This window comes from Phlebotomus papatasi, chromosome 3 (assembly GCF_024763615.1).
Source record: "Phlebotomus papatasi isolate M1 chromosome 3, Ppap_2.1, whole genome shotgun sequence".
NCBI classification, from domain to species: domain Eukaryota; kingdom Metazoa; phylum Arthropoda; class Insecta; order Diptera; family Psychodidae; genus Phlebotomus; species Phlebotomus papatasi.
Window position 1 is genome coordinate 13,379,188 of NC_077224.1, and position 21,103 is coordinate 13,400,290.

The 21,103-nt window shown below is 33.2% G+C and overlaps 1 protein-coding gene across 13 annotated transcripts in view; it reads right to left on the reverse strand.

Moving 5' to 3' along the window:
• Nucleotides 1-997: 997 nt before the first annotated feature.
• The window catches only part of LOC129807789 (potassium voltage-gated channel protein Shaker), a 345,833-nt gene continuing 325,727 nt past the window's right edge, over nucleotides 998-21,103 (reverse strand). For 6 of the 13 annotated variants that reach the window (XM_055857278.1, XM_055857273.1, XM_055857274.1 and 3 more), the window contains 2 exons: nucleotides 20,269-20,459; nucleotides 19,811-20,048 (listed from right to left, as the gene is read on the reverse strand). In XM_055857278.1, the coding sequence (XP_055713253.1) occupies nucleotides 19,813-20,048; nucleotides 20,269-20,459 (427 nt within the window). In that variant the 3' untranslated portion in view covers nucleotides 19,811-19,812. Of the gene's footprint in view, nucleotides 3,063-19,031; nucleotides 20,049-20,268; nucleotides 20,460-21,103 lie in introns of those variants that run through there. The other 7 variants (XM_055857282.1, XM_055857283.1, XM_055857276.1 and 4 more) reach the window with 3 other exon arrangements.

Genomic DNA, 21,103 nt, shown 5'->3' on the forward strand with positions numbered 1-21,103 from the left:
CTTGCCATTTCACTCTCAGAGCTGTCATGACGAAAGTTGTCGCATGTACTTTTTATCCTTAAACAGTACTGAGCTTTTACTGGATTTAAGTGAAATAATGAAACGTTAAATGATAAATAAGTCAATGAAAGACCGCTTTTGTAAAATTAACAACTATCGAACTGACAGTTTTTATTTACTTTTGATTTCTTTACTGCTTTACGACAATTCAAGGCTTAAATAAAAAGCACACGGATAGTGCAGTGTAGAAATTAAGTTGATACAGCTGTCATTTTGGCATTTGTCAAACTGACAGCTGTCATTAAAATTAAAGTTTTAAATGCTCCTTCCCACAACTTCCAAATTCCTCATTCGAGTTTTAATGCTGCTTTTTACAACATGTACTTCTTTTTTCCGCTAAAATAATAATTTAAAAAAAAGGATAATTTTAAGCATAACTCTTATGCTTTCTTTCGTATGGTTAATCAAACGCCTCTTTCTTGGATTTCGTTAAAATCAAATAAAACAAAAATCGAAGTGCAAAATATTGAAATAAAAAGTGTCCACGAGGGAATGCTTTCTACCATTCTTTCGTTTTTGCTTATTTTTTTTACGTCAGCGATTTTGTGAGCATTTTCATCTCTTTGGCAATGATATGTCTGAAACATATAGAAGCATTACTAATATATTTCTCATCTTCTTCACTAATCTTATATTAATGAAAATGATTTCTAAAAATAGGCATCTCACTCGAACTCATTCACTATTGATGAATGGGTCTATTCTGGGTGGATTGAACAGAAAAATATTTCAGCTCAAAGTGCTCGATATCGATTTTATTTGCTCTCGAGGGAAGGTTCTGTGCTATTGGCGCGTATTTTGTGGAAAATTTTTTCGAAAGTTGGTGGTTTTTTGCTGTTTGGCGACTTAAAAAAATCAAGAAAGAACTGTTTTTGGCCAAAATCAACACAGAAGCATTTTTTGCGGTGTTTTTTTTTCCGGGGGCGACGAACTTCTCTTTTGGTGTGACTGTCTAAAAGGAATAATTCTGATGACATGTTCACTAAATATTCTTTCTAATTATACATTAAAATTCTTTCAGCGTAAATTAGTGAATTTTTTCTCATTCTTTTTTAAGTTCTTTTTTTTAAATAATTTGGTTTTTTTCATTATGATATGCATATGTTGAGTCTTTCAGCTTTATTATAACCTCCTCCGCATTCACTTTTATTTTGAATTTTGAAATTAAAAATTGCTTTTCTACATTAATTTTTTTTATTGTTAAATTAAAAAATTGTCATCATTTCAATAGCCGTTATCTCATTACACGATTTCGTCATTCGCAGATAGACAGCAATCATATGACAGCTGTCAAGATGACATCTGTCAAGTTGACAGCTGTCATAAACCTTGTAAAATCAAAATAAAAATTAAAAGTGCTGCTAGCGTTTCATTCATGATATTTTTTTTTTTTAATGTTGTTCGTTAACTCGATTGTAATTGATTAATCAATATTTTTTCTTTATAAATCTTTTAATTCTCTTCATATTACTCTTTTCTTTTTTATTTATTAATTTACGTGAATGCTTTGCTTTTTTAGGAGATATTCAGCGCATTGATTTTTTTGTTTAAATTGTTAATAAGTTTTTTTTAGTATTCGATATTTTCTTCACAATTTTCTTTAATAATACTTGTTATTTCATTTGTTCACTTTTTTTTGTTATAAATTTCTTTTCATCTCAATAATCGTATAATTTAATAAATTTTATTCTTCCTTTTTGTTCTCTCTGATAATAAGATTATTAAGCACTCTAATAAATTATGAAATTTATTAAAAATTTAGCATCACGATTTCTTCAAGTTTTTTTTTTTAAATCTTTTATTCTTGGTATGCTTTTTATTTTAATCAGCATTTACACCCATCTCAATTTGTATATTTATTAGTTGTTCATTTATTCTGGTAATTTGGAATTTTTTTTTGATATTCTATACAATTGTTATGTCTTAAAAATTGTTTTTTTTTTAAATTCCCTTAAAAAAATTATACAGAATTCAATTAGCTCCTATTTATACGCATTTTTTTTTAAAGTCCTTTCTCTTCACTTTATTTATTTTTTCTTCTGATGAATCTTTCACTCTTTGTTCTTAGTTTTTTTTAATATAAACTTATTAAGTATGTTGTTTTGTGAATTTTTTCATCAGATTCTAACTCTTCACTTCTATATTCTTAATATTTATTTCGGCAGTTTTTTTTATGCACCGGATATGAATTTAAAAATTCAAAAGTTATTCTCTTACGTGTTGTTTCTCGGCCGTCTTTTGTGATGAAAAAATTAAACTTAGTAAAATCATTTTGTTTTTTATTTTTAAATTTAAAACTATTAAAGGAAATTTTTTTTGGAGAAATCCAACAAACTCATTTGCTAAGAATTATTCTAAAAGGAAACTCAGAGAAATATCCAAAACGTTTCAACTGATAGAGACTTTTTTTTAAAGAAATTAAATATAATTTGTAATGTTTTTTATCTATCTCTGCCTAAATCGCTCTTTTTTTGTTATATTTTTATACAAAAATTATTTATTTATCTCTTCATTCACTTAAACAGGACATTATAAAGGGGGATATCTCTTTAGGAACACAAAGAATACAACATTTTTTTCTCTAATAACATCTTTTGGCTTCACAACAATCCATAATATTAATTTTTTTTTGTAATTTTTCTTTTTACTTTTCTCACTTTATCCTCATTTTTTTTATCTTGAATAGAGATGAATGCATAAAGCATTCTCACGAAAGTTTTTAATTCTTTCTCTGTGAATTATTTTATCTATTTTTTGTCATTATAATTAAATATTTCTTTTGCCTATTGTTTAGTTCACATTTGTAGTATCCTCGTTTTTTTTTCTTTTACTCCATCTCCACTGCAGTTATGTGTAATTCTTATAGATTTTTTTTTGTCTATGATGATAATCATGAGAACGAGTAGATATTTTTGTGAGACGTTCTTAGACTGCTTTTGACGACTCGGGCAGCCAACCAAATACTTCACATGGCCAGAAAATGGCACGAACTGTCTTTTTCACTGCAAAAATTTAGGACAATAATTATTAAACTTCCCTCGAACCATAACTCCAATAGAGCTTTTAGTGAAAAACTTTCATGCAGTAACAGAAAATTTAATGACGAAACGGTTTGGACTTTTTTCGTGTCCCAAAAAGGCACATACAAAAAAACTTCTCATCAATTTTCGGTAAAGATAAACTTTATGCAAATTTTTGACATAATTGGAATAATAGGGAATAGAGAAGAAAGTTGCACAGAGGGGGTGGGTAAATGCTCAATGTTCACACAAGATGAAGAAGGAAAGTGTCTATAGTGTTCCAATTATAGCGATGAGATGGTCTCTCGATTTCTCCACGGAAAAAAGGGAGATTCTCGGTGAAAATCTGCTGATTCGTAGAAAATCGCAATGCTTGAGTGAGCATCTTCTTCACCATCTACCCATTTTTCTTGTGAACTCTTGAGTCAAGAGGGGCAACAACTAATGGAATCAATATTGCGATCGCAATAATTTATTAAACAGAGAACCCTCTAGGTACGCAGAAAGTTTCAGAAGTTATTGCTTCTCTAATGTTTGTCTGAATCGAATCAAAAAGTATTTGATATATTGAAATAGTTTGGACAACTTCACGATTCTTATTTTAAAAACAATTTTTTATTGTTTTTCTTTATTGCTGAAAGCGAATATTGTTGTTGTCTACACAGGTTTCTACACGGTCTCATACCAATGCGTTCGTTGTGTAGAAAACAACGAATAAAATTAGCTCCTAACTAAATTCAAAAGTGATGCATAAGAAAGTAGAGGAATTAATGACAAAAATCCTAAAGAAAATACCAACGAAGAACCACTGACGAAGACACGATAAGTGTCGAAAGCTCTGGTGAAATTGTGTGTCTGATTCATAGGATTTGATCAACAAATTCCGACACTCACCGGAAGGACAGATTGTCCTGAAAAACCTAGCACAGAAAATCTGGTCAATTCCAGAAGAATCCGAGAAAAACAAAGATAATCCTAAGAACCCAAGATGAACCCTATCTTTTCAATCCGAAAGGACCCCGGAAAACTCACGGCATCATTTAGCAACTTGGAAAACTCATTGCTTGTCTTAATTTCTTCTGATTACCAGTGTGTTCTATGAGTACCACTCGCACAGACTAAGTTTTTCGTGGGTTTCACGTGTTCTCCAGATTCCTTGCATCCGGTAAATCCAAGAAAAATAACTCGGGGGATCTACGGGCAAAGACTTTGCGGTTCAGAAAAGACATAGATAATCTAGCGAAACCAGGAATATCCTACGATGAGGTGAACTCGAAGAACGCGGATTGACAGGATACAAGTTTCGTGCCTAAATTTCTTCGGACTACACGCTTGCTCTGTGTTCTTTTCGGATTGACGGAGTTATTCGTAGGTTTCCCAGGTGCTCCAGATCTTGTGATCCAGTTAATCCAGAAGGATCCCGTGAAATGTCACGGGGAACCCAAAAAGAATCCGGTACCGTAAATGCAGGTGACTTTGTTCTCTGCGGGTGACTTTAAGACCCTCCTGTTCGTAAACTTTTCAATGGTAATTGAAACACGGAAATGACCTTTGGTTTCTTCTCCTTTACTTTCTCAAAACCGACGTTTCGGAGGGGATTTCCTCCTTCCTCAGGTATGGAAATAATTGGGAAAGACCTTGTCACAAAGGATTTTGTTACACTTAGAGCTTGATGGACTTTTCTCACTGGACACTCTCAATCAATCGGAGAATCCGATGAGAAGAGTGTCCAGTGAGAAAAGTCCAAAGAGCACACAGTAAAAAATCGTGTAAAAAAAATAACGTGTAATTTCCAAATTACCACTAAAAAAAATGTAAATTTTGATTTTTACCACTATTAAAATGGTAAACTTTGTGTAAAAAATAATTTGTGTAAAAATTTTCAGCGTGTAATTCAAACATGTAATTTTTACCACTATTCAAGTGGAACAGTGTCACTTAAAAGGTGGTAAATATTCAACAACGTGTAAAATTTGGTGCATGTACTCAAAAACGTGTAAAATCGCCATTACTGTTTGACAGCTGCTGGAAGCATCCACCTCGGTGAGTATTTTCTTTAGTTTTTTGAGTTTTAGAGCCTCTAATTTTGCGAAAAAGACCAAATCCCTCAAGAAAAAAGTGGAATACTCCTGCTAGTGTGCATTTTCAAAGTTTTATGTGAGTGATTATGGAAAAAATCCAGTGTTGAAATTTACGTGGCGTTACTTTCAGTTGCATTCTATCTGTACATATTTTGCCTCGGATTTCTGGTCCAAAGGGCAGTTTTCTGCCAGTGGTGGCCCCCACAATAACCACCCCTTGTGATCATCAGTCCTTCAGTCCAATCTTTAAGAAATACAGTGTGAGAATCTGCATATATTTCAACGGGTATTGAACATGTTACAACTTGTCACAATTCCACATTCTATTCCCGGAAAAGACGATTTCCCTCAGTGTTTCTACCCCGTGGGGCCTCCTGTGCTCTTAAAGAGTCTTAAATCCATCGCTCAGTGATCCTCCCAAGTTCCAGTGAAAGTTTGATTGAAAAACTGATTGTTTTTTTTTCTAATTTACAGATTTGTCATCAAAATCACATCCTTCTTCTAAATCAACGAGGCAATTTGATGCTGGACGTGGACGAATCTCTGGCGGCAATGCAAAAAAAACTTGGAAAAATGTGAAAAAATTGCGAATAAATAAAATTACACGCTAGAAATTACATGTTTTTTAAGTTTACACGTCCCTTTTTACACAAATTTAGAAATTACATTCTGCAAATTACACACGAAAAACATTACATGCTGGAAATTACACGCAAAAAGAAATTACACGCTGAAGATTACACGTTTTAAAAAATACACTTTTCCCAAAATTACCACTATAATAGAGATGTCAAAAATTACCTACTATTATAGTGGTACTTATTTTTTACTGTGCACTTAAGTGTAACAAAATCTTTTGTGACAAGGTCTTTCCCAATTATTTCCATACCTGAGGAAGGAGGAAATCCCCTCTGAAACGTCGGTTTTGAGAAAATAAAGGAGAAGAATCCAAAGGTCATTTCCGTGTTTCAATTATCATTAAATCAACCTATTGACCGAAATTCATCCCGTAAACTTTTCTTTACTTCTAGAACTTAATGATGGTCTTTACCGATCCGATCTACCATGTCTAATCGGTGAAGACTGTTCTTAAATATTAGATTTAAAGAAAAGCTTACGAACAGGGGTGTCAAGGTCATCCACACTTACGATAAATCAAAGAGAAACCCTGCAAGCCCACGATAAACTCTTGTGATCTCGCAGAAGGTAGATTGAAGGGACTCTTATTGGGTATCCCAATTAATTAGGATTATCTGTGCGCTCTACGCGTTCCTCTCGTATTGACTGAGTTCTTTGCGGGTTGCACGATTTCTTTACATACCTTGGATTATCTTTGTGTTCCTTCAGTTCCTAACTCCAAGATAACTTAGAACTCAAAGTACCCACGGAAAATTCGGTTAGATCAAGAAAAAAACTCAAGGAATTCATAGGTGAACGCTTTAAAATCTGGCGAAATCACGGATAATCTGAAGAATTTGAAAAGAACCCGCAAAAAAGAATTCATAAGGAACTCAATTTCTTCACAGAGAAAAAAAATACCCTAGAATCAATACTTTTTTGGATACTTTTGGTATTAAAAGGGCTCCAATACCTCGTGGTATTAAATTCTAGGGTATTTTGGGATTAAATTCAAGAAAATCTCTGTCATTGATTTAATACCATAAAATAATTAAATTTCAATCGCAATGAGTATTGATTCTATCCCATTTTGGTATTGATTCTATCCCATTCTGGTATTGATTCTATCCCATTTTGGTATTGATTCTATCCCATTCTGGTATTGATTTTAATCCCATTTTGGGATCGATTCTATCCCACTTTGGGATTGATTCTATCCCACTCTGGGATTGATTCTATCCCACTCTGGGATTGATTCTATCCCATTCTGGGATTGATTTTAAGGTATTTAGGTATTGATTAAAAAAATATTCCTTGGAATCAATACCTCGTTAGTATTGATTTTAGGGTATTGTGGTATTAATTTTATCCCATCTTGGTATTGATTTTAGGGTGTTTTTATCCCATTTTCCGTATTGATTTCAGGATATTTTTATCCCAATTTTCGTATTGATTTTAGGGTATTTTCATCCTATTTTTTGTATTGATTTTCATCCCCATTTGGTATTGATTTTGGAGTACTCCAAGTATTGATTTTTTCATCCCATTTTGGTATTAATTTCATTCCAATGTAGTATTGATTTTCGCAAAGTCCAACCAAGAATCCATTTTTTTGCATCGGCCGAGATTCGATCTCACAACTTTTCAGCAAATCTTCACTTGAGAGTCGACGCCTTAGCCAGTTGCGCCACGGGACTGCTTGAATTTCCTTTATTACAGCACAATGAGTATCTAATTTCATCCCATTGTGGGATTAATTTCATATAATTTCAGTATTGACTTTAGGGTACTCCAGTATTGATTCTATCCCACTCTGGGATTGATTCTATCCCACTCTGGGATTGATTTTATCCCACTCTGGGATTGATTCTATCCCATTTTGGGATTGATTCTATCCCACTCTGGGATTAATTTTATCCCACTCTGGGATTGATTCTATTCCACTCTGGGATTAATTCTATCCCACTCTGGGATTGATTCTATCCCACTTTGGGATTGATTCTATCCCATTTTGGGATTGATTCTATCCCACTCTGGGATTGATTCTATCCCACTCTGGGATTGATTCTATCCCACTCTGGGATTGATTTTATCCCACTCTGGGATTGATTCTATCCCATTTTGGGATTGATTCTATCCCACTCTGGGATTGATTTTATCCCACTCTGGGATTAATTCTATCCCATTTTGGGATTGATTCTATCCCACTCTGGGATTAATTCTATCCCACTCTGGGATTGATTCTATCCCACTTTGGGATTGATTCTATCGTATTTTGGGATTGATTCTATCCCACTCTGGGATTGATTCTATCCCACTGTGGGATTGATTTTATCCCACTCTGGGATTGATTCTATCCCACTATCCCACTCTGGGATTGATTTTATCCCACTCTGGGATTGATTCTATCCCATTTTGGGATTGATTCTATCCCACTCTGGGATTAATTCTATCCCACTCTGGGATTGATTCTATCCCACTTTGGGATTGATTCTATCTCATTTTGGGATTGATTCTATCCCACTCTGGGATTGATTCTATCCCACTCTGGGATTGATTCTATCCCACTCTGGGATTGATTCTATCCCACTCTGGGATTGATTCTATCCCACTCTGGGATTAATTCTATCCCACTCTGGGATTGATTCTATCCCACTCTGGGATTGATTTTATCCCACTCTGGGATCAATTCTATCCCACTCTGGGATTGATTCTATCCCACTTTGGGATTGATTCTATCCCACTCTGGGATTGATTCTATCCCACTCTGGGATTAATTCTATCCCACTCTGGGATTGAATATATCCCACTCTGGGATTGATTCTATCCCATTTTGGTATTGATTTTATCCCACTCTGGGATTAATTCTATCCCACTCTGGGATTGAATCTATCCCACTCTGGGATTGATTCTATCCCATTTTGGGATTGATTTTATCCCACTCTGGGATTGATTCTATCCCATTTTGGGATTGATTCAATCCCACTCTGGGATTGATTCTATCCCATCGGGAATGAGAATGATACCTTAATAATATAAAACTGATACCATAGTATCGTAGAATATATACCTCAGTGGGATAAAATCAATACCCTATAGTCCAGACCTGAGCTAAAAGAAAAGCCGAAGAGTATTTGGTGGTGCCTGTTGGAATTCTTCGAAATGCCGCGAAAATTCACGTAGAAAGAATGACAGGTTTTTTAATGTGAAAATTGTTTAATTCCTTAAAGTTAAGTCATTTTCACAAGAAAATGCTTTTAATAATTTAGTTCAATACAGTTATTTGAGTTAATCGTAGATTATTGTCGATATTACAGCAAAAACATTGGGATGAAATTTTGAGGTGGAAGACTCATATGTCTCAAAATTCAGGATAGGTTTGAGAAAAATCCTTTGGTACAACATTACTTTGGTTAATAAGGAATGCAAAAGTACATATTAGAAGAAGGTACATAACCTGCTAAGAAGCATAAAATAGAGAAGAAAATATTTTGTGGCATTTTAGAGATTTTTTGCAACCGCAGCGCCTCCAGACGTTTGTCAAGTGAGTTATTTGTGTCTCTATCTCTCTCTCGAGTTGAATTGCGCGCGATTTAAGAACTTTCCATTTGAAGTGATATTTGCTTTTAATTTCTTTGTATTTCTGCAAGATTCAAGTAAAAGGGTGTTTAGTGGACAGCTATCCGTCTTCAGACAAAGATATCAAGAAGACAATTTCTTTCAATATGAGTTTTTATGCCTATTATGTCTTTTTGGCGCAAAAATATTCATCATGGCACCGTGAATGAGCGGGATTAGTGTTACCAGAACGTCAATTTGCAATTTCCATTAGAACTATCAACACAAAATTTCCGATATTACACGACTTTTAACGACCACAGGTCTGCTATAGTCCTTTTGGAATCGGTTTGGGAAGGAAGATGGTAATGACGTGTCTTGTGCGAGTGTTTTGTATTTAAAGTGAAGTCTGAGTGTATGCTGTCTTTTGCCTGGTTATTAGTGCAAAAGGGCTGCAGTGGATACAGTGTACACACCAAAATACCAAAATGGGGTAGTCAATACCAAAATGGGATAGAATCAATCCCAGAGTGGGATAGAATCAATCCCAAAATGGGATAGAATCAATCCCAGAATGGGATAGAATAAATCCCAGAGTGGGATAGAATCAATCCCAAAATGGGATAGAATCAATCCCAGAGTGGGATAGACTCAATCCCAGAGTGGGATAGAATTAATCCCACAGTGGGATAAAATCAATCCCAGAGTGGGATAGAATCAATCCCAGAATAGGATAGAATCAATCCCAGAATGGGATAGAATTAATCCCAGAATGGGATAGAATCAATCCCAGAATGGGATAGAATCAATCCCAGAGTGGGATAGAATCAATCCCAAAATGGGATAGAATCAATCCCAAAGTGGGATAGAATCAATCCCAAAATGGGATAGAATCAATCCCAGAATGGGATAGAATCAATCCCAAAATGGGATAGAATCAATCCCAGAATGGGATAGAATTAATCCCAGAATGGGATAGAATCAATCCCAGAATGGGATAGAATCAATCCCAGAGCGGGATAGAATCAATCCCAAAATGGGATAGAATCAATCCCAGAATGGGATAGAATCAATCCCAAAGTGGGATAGAATCAATCCCAGAGTGGGATAGAATTAATCCCAGAGTGGGATAGAATCAATCCCAAAATGGGATAGAATCAATCCCAAAATGGGATAGAATCAATCCCAGAGTGGGATAGAATCAATCCCAAAATGGGATAGAATCAATCCCAGAATGGGATAGAATCAATCCCAAAATGGGATAGAATCAATCCCAGAATGGGATAGAATCAATCCCAGAATGGGATAGAATCGATACCAAAATGGGATAGAATCAATACCAAAATAGGATAGAATCAATACCAGAATGGGATAGAATTAATACTGTTTCCTAATAAATAATGACTTTCAAAAATCAATGCTGCAATGGGATTAAATTAATCCCACGAATTCTAAAATTCAATCTCAAATTGAGATAGAAACAATACCATTTCCTCCTCAAAAAATTAATTTCATAAATTTAATACCAATATGTCCTAAAAGTAATCCCAATATTTCTTAACTTTGTTCTAGAAATTAAAATCAATCCCAATATGCACCTATTTTCAAGAAAATTTGGGATAATTTTGGTATTGAAATGGTGGGATTAAAATCAATACCATGGGTATTGAATCTGGATACTTGAAAAATTTTCTCTGTGTTAGCTTGACCCGCATGTGCTACAAATTTCTCGAGGATTGACTGAGCTCTTCGTGGGTATTTCGAGTTCTTCAAATTCCTTGGATTACCCTTGCATTCTTTAAATTCGCAATTCCAAGTCTACTTTAGAACACGAGAAGCCCATGTACAGTCCCAGCTAATTTATAAAAAATCCGGGAAATACCAAGTTAATCAGCTGAACCGTTTTTATTGTTCGGACTACCCACGTTATCTACGGATTGCCTTAGGATTGATTGAGTTCCTCGTGGGTTTCCTAGCTACTTCAGATCCCCTGGAATCCGGTGAATCAGGAAGAGATCTCGAAACTCACAGTGAAAGCATATGAATTAGGACAATGAAGATCGACTGGATTCCCATTGAGAGCCCCAATTGCTTGCAAACATCCGAGTGTTCCAAGGTTTCCTCTTGGATCAACTAAGTTTTCACTGGCTTCCCAGGTTTCCCAGTTCCTCTGGATTACTCTTGCATTACTTAGATCCCTAAGTCAATGTGAGTACTTGCGGGGAAACCCACGAAAAATCCAGTCAATCCATGGGCATTCCGAAGAATCTAAACAAATCCAGAAAGGGTAGTTAATCTGAAGAACTCTAGAAGAAAGTCTGGTAATTTACAAGAAATCCAGAGAATTCATGTGGAGCCTTAGAAACATGTAATCCATTATTTTTTTTATTGGGAAATCAAAACCATGAACTACGTTATCACATCTGTGTTACCGCTTTGTTGACTTGTGCTTTAAGAAACAACCTCAAGAAAATTAGGGCATTTATTAAATAAACCTTCAGCCTTTCTTCAAACCTTTTTAAATCGGAAGGGGAAAGTTGTCTAAGTTAGACGAGATTCGAAGGATACAAAATAGGACACTCTCTCTAGATTTAAAAACTGCTTTAATTTAAACGATCTTTGATTTTTTGCAGTATAAAATATAGTATGCATGAGTCTATTAAATACTCAAGAACGCAAAAATTTTCTTTCTTAATTGCAGATGTATTTTTTTTTTTTTAACTATTTTCGAATTTATTTTAATATTATAGAGATAAGGGAAGTGTACCAGCGATCGGCAGTGTTCCTCGGATCGTCAGGTTAATACCACATTGTTGCTCCAAATTAAATGATTTTTTAAAAATTATTAGCTACCTTTTACCATTTAACTCTTACAAGAATACAGTGCATTAACTTAAATTTAATTTATAAAACCAATTTTCCCTGAGACACTTGATTAAATTTCTGGCGATCCGAGGTACAGAGTGCAAGTTTGCAATTACACATATTTTTTATTAATTTAATGTACAAATTTAAAATTCAAAAGCACAGATATAGTTAAAGGGATCACTAATGTATCAATTAGCAAACATAAAAATACCAAATAATGTTTTGTGGATTATATTTTTAACTAAATATGGAGCATGTCTCTTAACATTCCGATCCGGGGTACTCTTCCCTTATAAGGTAATTTCTTTTAAAAGTAAAAAAAAAATATAATGTCATTCGAAAAAATTGCACGTTAAAATTTACAAAATAAGCCGAGGGCCGAGACACATCAAAAATAAAAAAATACTTTAATTCTCAATCTGGAATATTTTATTGGTCAAGGATAGAATGTTGTAGAAAATTCAAATAATAATTTTATTTCTATTAAGGAACAAGAAAATTGAGGCTATCATTGATAGTTCGATCTGCGACTCCTCTATCTATCTGGTTTGTGTCTTAGATCACTGAATCAATTTTAAACTAATTTTAGTAATACGTGACTTTCATTTAATTACTGTCAATTTAGAATGTAGCAGACGAAATTCAATTAAAGAATATTAATAATATTTAGAAACAAAAAAAGAGTATTGTGTGTAGACTAAACGATGATTTTTCTAATACTTGGTTGGAGTCTTAGCTTACTTAATTTGCTTTGAACTAAGTTTTTAAATACGTATTTACAAGTAATTTCTCAAATAAATATTAACAATATTCAAGTGAAAATTTTATTTGTATTAAGAAGAAAAGTGAGAATTAGTATAGTAAGCCAATGGAATATTTTCTTGGTTAGCGTAATTGGTTTTTGTCTCAGCTTATTAATAAATTAATTTTAAAATTAATTTTAGTATCGTATAGGGGAATGTTGGCATGGTTCAAACAGAGTGAACCTTCAAACAACGCAAATTTTTTCTTTGTTTGCAAAGAGCTAGTTTGTCATTTCTTAGCCATAAGATAGAACATTATTAAGCTCATGAAACGAGGTGAGAAATGGTAGGTCAACTGTTTGCAAACAAAGAGAAAATTCGCATCGTTTGAAGGTTCACTCTGTGCGAACCATGCCTACATTCCCCTAATTTTCACAAAATACTTTCTGTTGAAATAATACAATTAAATGGTATTTCTCAAAAAGTCTTATTCGTTTTTCCTGAAATATTTGAATGGAATTAAGTCTGTGATTCGCTTAGTTGACAGCCCCTTGACTCAAGAGCTCCATATGAGAGTTTGGTGTGTATGTCCTCAAATGAGGACTTTTAAAATTGTGTCGCGCTGGAAAATGGATGCTCCAGTGAACAAATCGCAACACTGGAGACTTCCATAAGGCATCCAAGAAGAAGAAGATGAAAAAAAGACTGAGTCACGCGTAGTTAGTGGTACGATATTCCTCAAACCACCATTGCAGGAATTTAATTTTAGATCTCACAAGTCCAATTATAGAACAACTAAAAATGAGACACTCAGAATTTTCTCTGGCCCTAAAAATGCTTGACTTTTTTTTCCAAGGGCATAAAACACGCTCGGGGAAAAACATGGCACAAGGGTGGAGAGGTTTTTCTCATTTTCTATTGTATAAAAATAAATATGGTAATATAAACACTTCAAGCTATTAGTTTGCAAACTCAAAATTATCGACAAGTGTTGAAGGGTGAAAAAGGGTGCTTTTGGTGATTTTCAAAATTTTTCTTTTACTGAGATTTTACTCAAAAGTTTTCTGGAAGGTGCTACAGGATGCTGTAGAAGATTCTTTTTTTTAATTGTGCTGCTTCTCAGTTTGGCGCACTGAGAAAAGCTGTGAATTTTCCCCTAGAAATGATCGCTTAAGAGATTCTCATCCACACAAACCAAAAACTGCTGATCACTTTCTTTCTTAACATTGCTCTTGTTTTTATTTAGACCATAGAGGCTCGATTACCATTAAATCAATGTATGTTTTGATCTTGAAATTCATATTTGAACAGCATTTTATTGGAGCATAAAATGGTGAATTTGCCTCGGGAATAATTCTATATTTAGACTTTGGAAATTAAAGACTACAAAATTCTGATCTTGATAGAAGATCTCTGAAGATAAAACTTCTGTGGCATTTATTTGAATTTGCGGTTAACCTAAATTGCTGTAAATAAAACTATAACTAATTTATGAGTCATTTTTTTTGAGAAACTAATTTCTGGTGATCATATCTAAAGTGTTAATGAACTATTTTTATTTATATCTGGCGCAGAACTAACCACTAAGAATTTATAAATATATTTAAATATTAATCTGATCTACGGAAGTACCACTGCTGTCGCTGCGATTAATTCTTTACGATTAGATCATTTTGAAGAAGATAATTTTGGACCTTATGCTGCTTTTCTTGTGATATCACACGAAATGACATCAATTTTCATACAATCTTGGAGTAGGAGAAAGTTCCCATGCTTTGCATGGTCCCAAGCTTTATAATGACTAAATTTTTTCCAAAATTTCTGAATAAATGTGACTTCGCAATATATTTTAAAAACTGGACACCTACCTCTGGTTTTTAAAATATGGGTGCGATGGTTTACATTTATTGAAAAACAAGATAAAAATTCAGTCATTATGATCCTTGGGACTATGCAAAGCATGGGCACTTTCCCCTATCAATAACCATTTCTTTAGGGGGAAGTAGGGCACCTTTGAAATAGAGTACCTTTGAAATTAGGATTCTTTCACCCATTTTTAATAGAAACTAAGGCTTATCATAATATAATTTACCATCACAATTTGTTTATAAAGCTAAATTATATCATGGTAAAGTCTAGTTATATTTAAAAATTAGAGAGAAAATCTTAATTTCAACGGTACTCCATTTCAAAGGTGCCCTACTGCCCCTACTACTGAAGCAACTGAAGTAGAATAAAAACTAATTACCTTTTATTTTATAAGTTCTTTTTCAAAATAAATTGCAGCTGATCGAATTTGAAAAGCGACATTTTAGATATTTTTTCGATAATTTTTATGTAAAAAAATTGCTTCAAAAATTTGTTTTCCTATTTAAAATTTCTAATATAATTTTGTTTAATTCTTTTTTATGACTAAGACCTAATTAAAACCATTTTAAAGATATTAAATATGACTTGTTTTGATTTTTTTCCTCATTTACAATAATTTGTTAATATCTGGAAGTTTCTTGATATTTTATAGTTTAAAAAAAATCGTGTTTTTGGAGTTTCCAAAATATACCTAAACTTAAAAAAAACGAGGTAAATCTTTTCGAATAATCATAATTTAAATAAGACTTGTTCAAAAATCTTGCCTTTAGTTATTTTGGAATGTAAGGTTGAGTCTCTTAACCCTTTAAGGACGATTGGAACACCAGTGTCCCATAAAGAAAATAATTTTTCCTGACTACCTAAAGTTATTTTTTCCTTATGTTTGCACGTTTTTGCAAAGTAGAAGGTTGAAGGAATCTAGGATATCTTTTGCAAGTCTCCAGCTCTTTGCTAAATAATAATTTTTTAAGCTTAAAAGTGACGAATTTTTAAAATGTCATAATGAAAATTAATTTTCGTTATTTTTTATACTTCCAATTTTTTTTTATGCAAAACCGTTTTGGAAAAAGAAACTAGAATACTCAAATATAATATTTTTCATTAAAGTGAAAATTATCATTCATTGGTATTGTCAGAAAAATTATTTAAATTTTTGGGCTATTTTTGTTCCTATCGCTCATAGAGGTAAAAAATACACCGAATCAGACTCTGTTGGATTTTCTAAGACTAGATGTGAGACCTTTAACTGATTTTGTATATCTGTTTCATTTTTATTGCTGATTTTCAGTCCGCGAAAACTGTCTCGTCGTTAAAGGGTTAACCTTAAATGCAAAAACATAACGTTTTGGTATAAAATTATTTTTCGAATTTACAGAAAAAGGTTTGCAGTACATCCTTTCAGAATCGCAAATATGTTTTAACGGGATATTCAAATTATAATTATCGCTCCTTGGAAATTGTAAAAGATAACTCAGTTTCACTAAATATCTCTGTTAGAATTATTTTAAAAAAAATTTGATTTTTATGATTACCTGTGTGACTTCTATTAAGTAAGGGGATACAGATCTACCGTATTTTGATTTGTTTAGTAAATTGATAACATTTTTAAGACGAATCGAAAATGTACCAAAACATAAAAATCCGGCTAACCTTTAATTTAATGAATAACCAGAATTTAAATTCATTCATGCATTCATTTTCAACCGCTTATCCCTATTGGGGTCGCGGGCCCATGACATCCAATTTAGCAGCCCACGCTTGTCGATCCTTCGCCACTTCAGGAAGATGTTCGGGTTCGATCCCAAGGCGTTCCAAGGCAAGATTCTGAATTTGATTCAGCCACCTTGTCCTAGGTCTGTCTCGAGGTCGACGCCTTCTCACAATGGCTTGCATAGCTTTTCTGGGGAATCTTTTTCTATCCATGCGCTGAACATGTCCATACCATCGAAGTTGTGAATTTAAATATAACTATTAAACAAAAACGTTTCTTTGTGCCATTATGGAATGCGAGGTTATCTCTAGTCTTTTAGCCAAAAACGTAAAAATTTTACGTATTGGTAAACAAATTTTTTAATTTTTCAATCACAGAAAAAGATTTCCCAGTAAAATTTTTGAAAGTTGGAATTATTTTCAGGTAACAGAATTATTAAAACATTATTCAATTAAATTTTTGTAGTTTCCAAAAGTTGCTTTTTAGAATATGACACCCTACACTGTACTATTTGGGATATGAAATTTGAACATCTCTGTTTATAGTAAAAGGTATATTACAGAAAAAACGTGATATAACTTATATTTTACTAGATACATTAAATAACTTTCAACATTTTGACAAAAGTGTCAATAGGGGTTCCCTGTCGAACAGACGTTCCTCCGACCCTATATTAAGTTATCTTTCTTATAGGAAAATAGCTAAAATATTTACGATTCAGTGACGCAAATTTTACTTTTGGAAAACTACTTAAATTAGGGAAATTACTGATTTTTTTCTACAATACTGACGCAATTTTTGATAAACAGAGAGAAAGTAGAACACATAATTACTTGAATTCACTTCAGTGACGTGTGATTAAAGTTTTCCTTACTCAATTTCTACTCGATAACATATTAGATTTTAGAATCGATTGAGATATCGATTGGCTTTTACTATTTACCACAACAAACTTAAATGTAAATGAATCTAGCAGTTTTTTTTAAAAATATTTTTTCTTCATTAAAATTGTATTTGATATCCTGAACTTACTGAAATATTGCTAATTTTTTCTCAACATGTATAGCTAGTAGTGAGACTAGACTTACTAATCACGACTAGGAGCACTTCAGAATTGCGCCCTTAGACCGTCTTCAGACTAGAGGTTTAGCCCAGTTCCGGAGGGTCTCAAAACCTTAAACAGCAACCGATTTTATTGATTTTTCAAAATGTAATAGGTCATTTGCCCTTAATAATCCAAGCCTAAGTCAAAATTTTCCAAAAAATCTTGACTGATAAGAAATTAGAGAAGTTAAGCCATATGGCTAAGCCTTAGGTCTGAAACCCGCATTAGGTTCTGTGATAACGAATTCATTTTATGAAACCTAGAACATTAAGCTCAGTCCTGCTTTTTTCAGTGACCATTCCAGTTATTTCAATGAGTTAAAAGGAAAAGTCCGGTGATTACTGGATGGAAAGAAAAGTTCAGCCCATAATATAAATATTTATCTTTCCTGGACTTTTTTTGCTGTACACAAGATCTTCAGTGGCTGAAGGGGTGATTTATTCGATATTAGAACGATTTTCATTTAAATTTATGTAAATGAAATCTCTTCCTTCGATCATAACTTTCCGGAAACTGTTAGCGTTTCCTGTTTTGTTTTTTTTCTAAATGAAAATTGTTCTAATATTGAATTAATCACCTGTTTAGCTACTGTAGATCGTATGTAGAGCACAGAAAGCTTAGAGAAGAATAGTACAGTGGGACCTCGATAGAGTCAACTAATTATTTCCAGGCCTGTTGACTCCATTGGATTCGGTGACTCTATCGGAGTCCGAAAAATGTTTATACAAAATGTTTATGTTTGTACTAGACAATTGATAAATTTAACACGATAGTAGAATATTTCATATACTATACTCATAAATTCTACACCCTCTGGTCCAAAAAGTGATATGTTTGGGCAAAAGTTGAAGATTAAGGAATGGTTTTACTATTAGTAAGTATTTTAAATGAAAATTACTATCCATGTGATAATATTGAAGTCCATCCACGATGTTAAGATAAGGAAATGGTGTCTTATAGATTTCTTTTTTCACTCTTTTTTAGAAGAGATATGGTAGATATTTAATTGTTGAAAATTTTGATGCAATTAACGCTATTAATTAACACGAATGTATTGACGAACATTTTTTGTACTTTTGTACATTTGTTCGTAAATGTTCGTAAAATTTTGTCATTTGTTCGTATTTGCTCGTAAATTTTTGCCACTTTTACGAACAATTTACGAACAAATACGAACAAATGACAAAATTTTAGCAACATTTTTTGTGTGTTTACGAAAATTTACGAACAAATGTTTGTAAAAGTACAAAAAATGTTCGTCAAATGATCATTTTACGAACAATGTTTGTGAAAAAAGTACAACATTTTACGAACTTGTTTGTGGGTTATACGATTCACAAGCATTTCGTAAGTCCTCCACAGGACTTCACAAACATTTACGAATAATTTTACAAAATATTTTTTTTGTGTAATCAAATTCTGCTCAAAAACTAGTCAAATATTGATCATATTCTGGTTATGTCTTAATCAAATATTGAACAAACACGCATGAGATGTTGCTCTTTCACTAGTCAAACTATGTTCTAATACTTCTAACGTATTGATCATACAATGGTCATATACAAGTCAGTTTGTCCTTCACATTAAGCTAGACATAAACATTCATATTCGAATATGATTAATCAATGATGTTTTAAATTTGATAAAATTTGTTAAAGTATTTAGAACTACCTTAACTTTATTACTGCCCAGTTTTCCCTACAAAAGTTATACATTTGGGTAAAATGAGGTAATTTGGAACCATTTACAATTTGGGACATTTGTGATTTTCTTACTGTTATAGATAAGCAAAGAGGAAACAAAGACCGTGAAATACAAGAAAGAGACGATTAAGAAGTAAAGGAAGAGCTTTTCTTCCTTTTGAATACATAAAACAGTGAGAATATCTCATATGTCCCAAATTGTAAATGGTTCCAAATTACCTCATTTTACCCTATTGCAAATAGATATCACCGGATCATCTAGATGGCGCGCAACCTTAGCCGTTTAGTTGCTTTTACGTTTGATGGAACTATACAATTTTTGAGTATAGAATCACCTAAATTAGGGTCATTTGAGCAATGTTAATTCAATGTGATCAGCAGTTTGATTCGTGGGAGTTTGCAACATAAGACAACAGAAAGAAAAAAAGTAGAAGGCTGGTCTAGGAGAAGGAAGCTCAAGCACACTCACCCAGTAGTCAGACATCGGTTTCGATACTAACAGCAAGTGCGCTATTGTGGCGTTGCCCAGTCGCTGGCTGTTTGCAGCAATTCTGCTGCTGCTGCTGCTTCTCCGTGATCGTATGTGCCCCCAAAAACGGAGCTAATCGCGCCTGCGGGTCTGCCAGTAAGCCTGGCGTGTTTTCGACGCCATCCTCCAAATCCATCATATCCGATGAGGATTCAGACAGTGATGATTTCTTCAGGTGTTGTCCTGGAAGGTTAAAGAAAGATCGTTAGTTCTGACTCAATTCCATTTTGTTTACTATAATGGATAACGCACAACTGCTTTTGGTTTTGTAAACATGTTTTCGGTTTTGAGTTAAGAGCTGCAAGATTACTAGAATGGATGGAAATTTTGTTCACTCTCACTAAACATTTCTGAACATGTTTACATAGCAAAGGCATATGTGCGAAGCCCATAAGATTTTTACCCAAAGTTCCAGGTAAATATGGACAGCTAGTAACGTGATTAAAGTTTTGGCTCTGCATCTCCTCTTGATCCGTTTCTCTATGGTAAAAGTAATTGAAGTTGCTGACAATAACTGGTACCGGAAGTGCAATAGTCAATACACCAGCAATGGCACATAATGATCCCACAATTTTACCCCACACACCGACAGGTCTGTTTTTTTTTATTTTTTCGTTTTGTATTTTCGTGGAGAAAAATTTTTGGATGAGAAAATAGAGAAAAAGAAAGAATAAATTAGTATTTATTCAATTTAGCTTCCATTTTAAAATGCAATGTGAGAAAAAATTCTGAATGGAAATTAAAAAATGGCAAGAGAACAGAACGTAGAATTAAAAAATTGTGATTTTTTTAAAAGAAAAAATTCTTATATTTAAGTATAAAAAAGCCAAAACAATTCGTTCTGATGTAGCTTGAAAATAGATAATTTGGAAATTTTCTGTCGTAAATTAATTTCAACAATTTTTGAAATGTAATAGGGTACGCACAACTCATTCTGTTTTGAAAATGCATTCGAAACTTGCTTAAAAAACAAGATAAATTGTGCAATCATAACTTTATTCTCTTTAGCATTTTCAAGAAGTAAATTTCTAATTTGTTTCGATTTTAACCACTTTGTTTAGTAAAGATGTAAGACATTTGTTTACAAAATAAATTAAGATGTGCATTATTAATAATTTAAAGAAATCAATTTTATGTTTTATCCAATTTTTAAGGTATTTTGAACAGTAATAGCTGTTTCTGTCTTATAAAAATGTCAAATAAATTTGTTAATAAAGAAAAATTATTTGTGCGCAGCA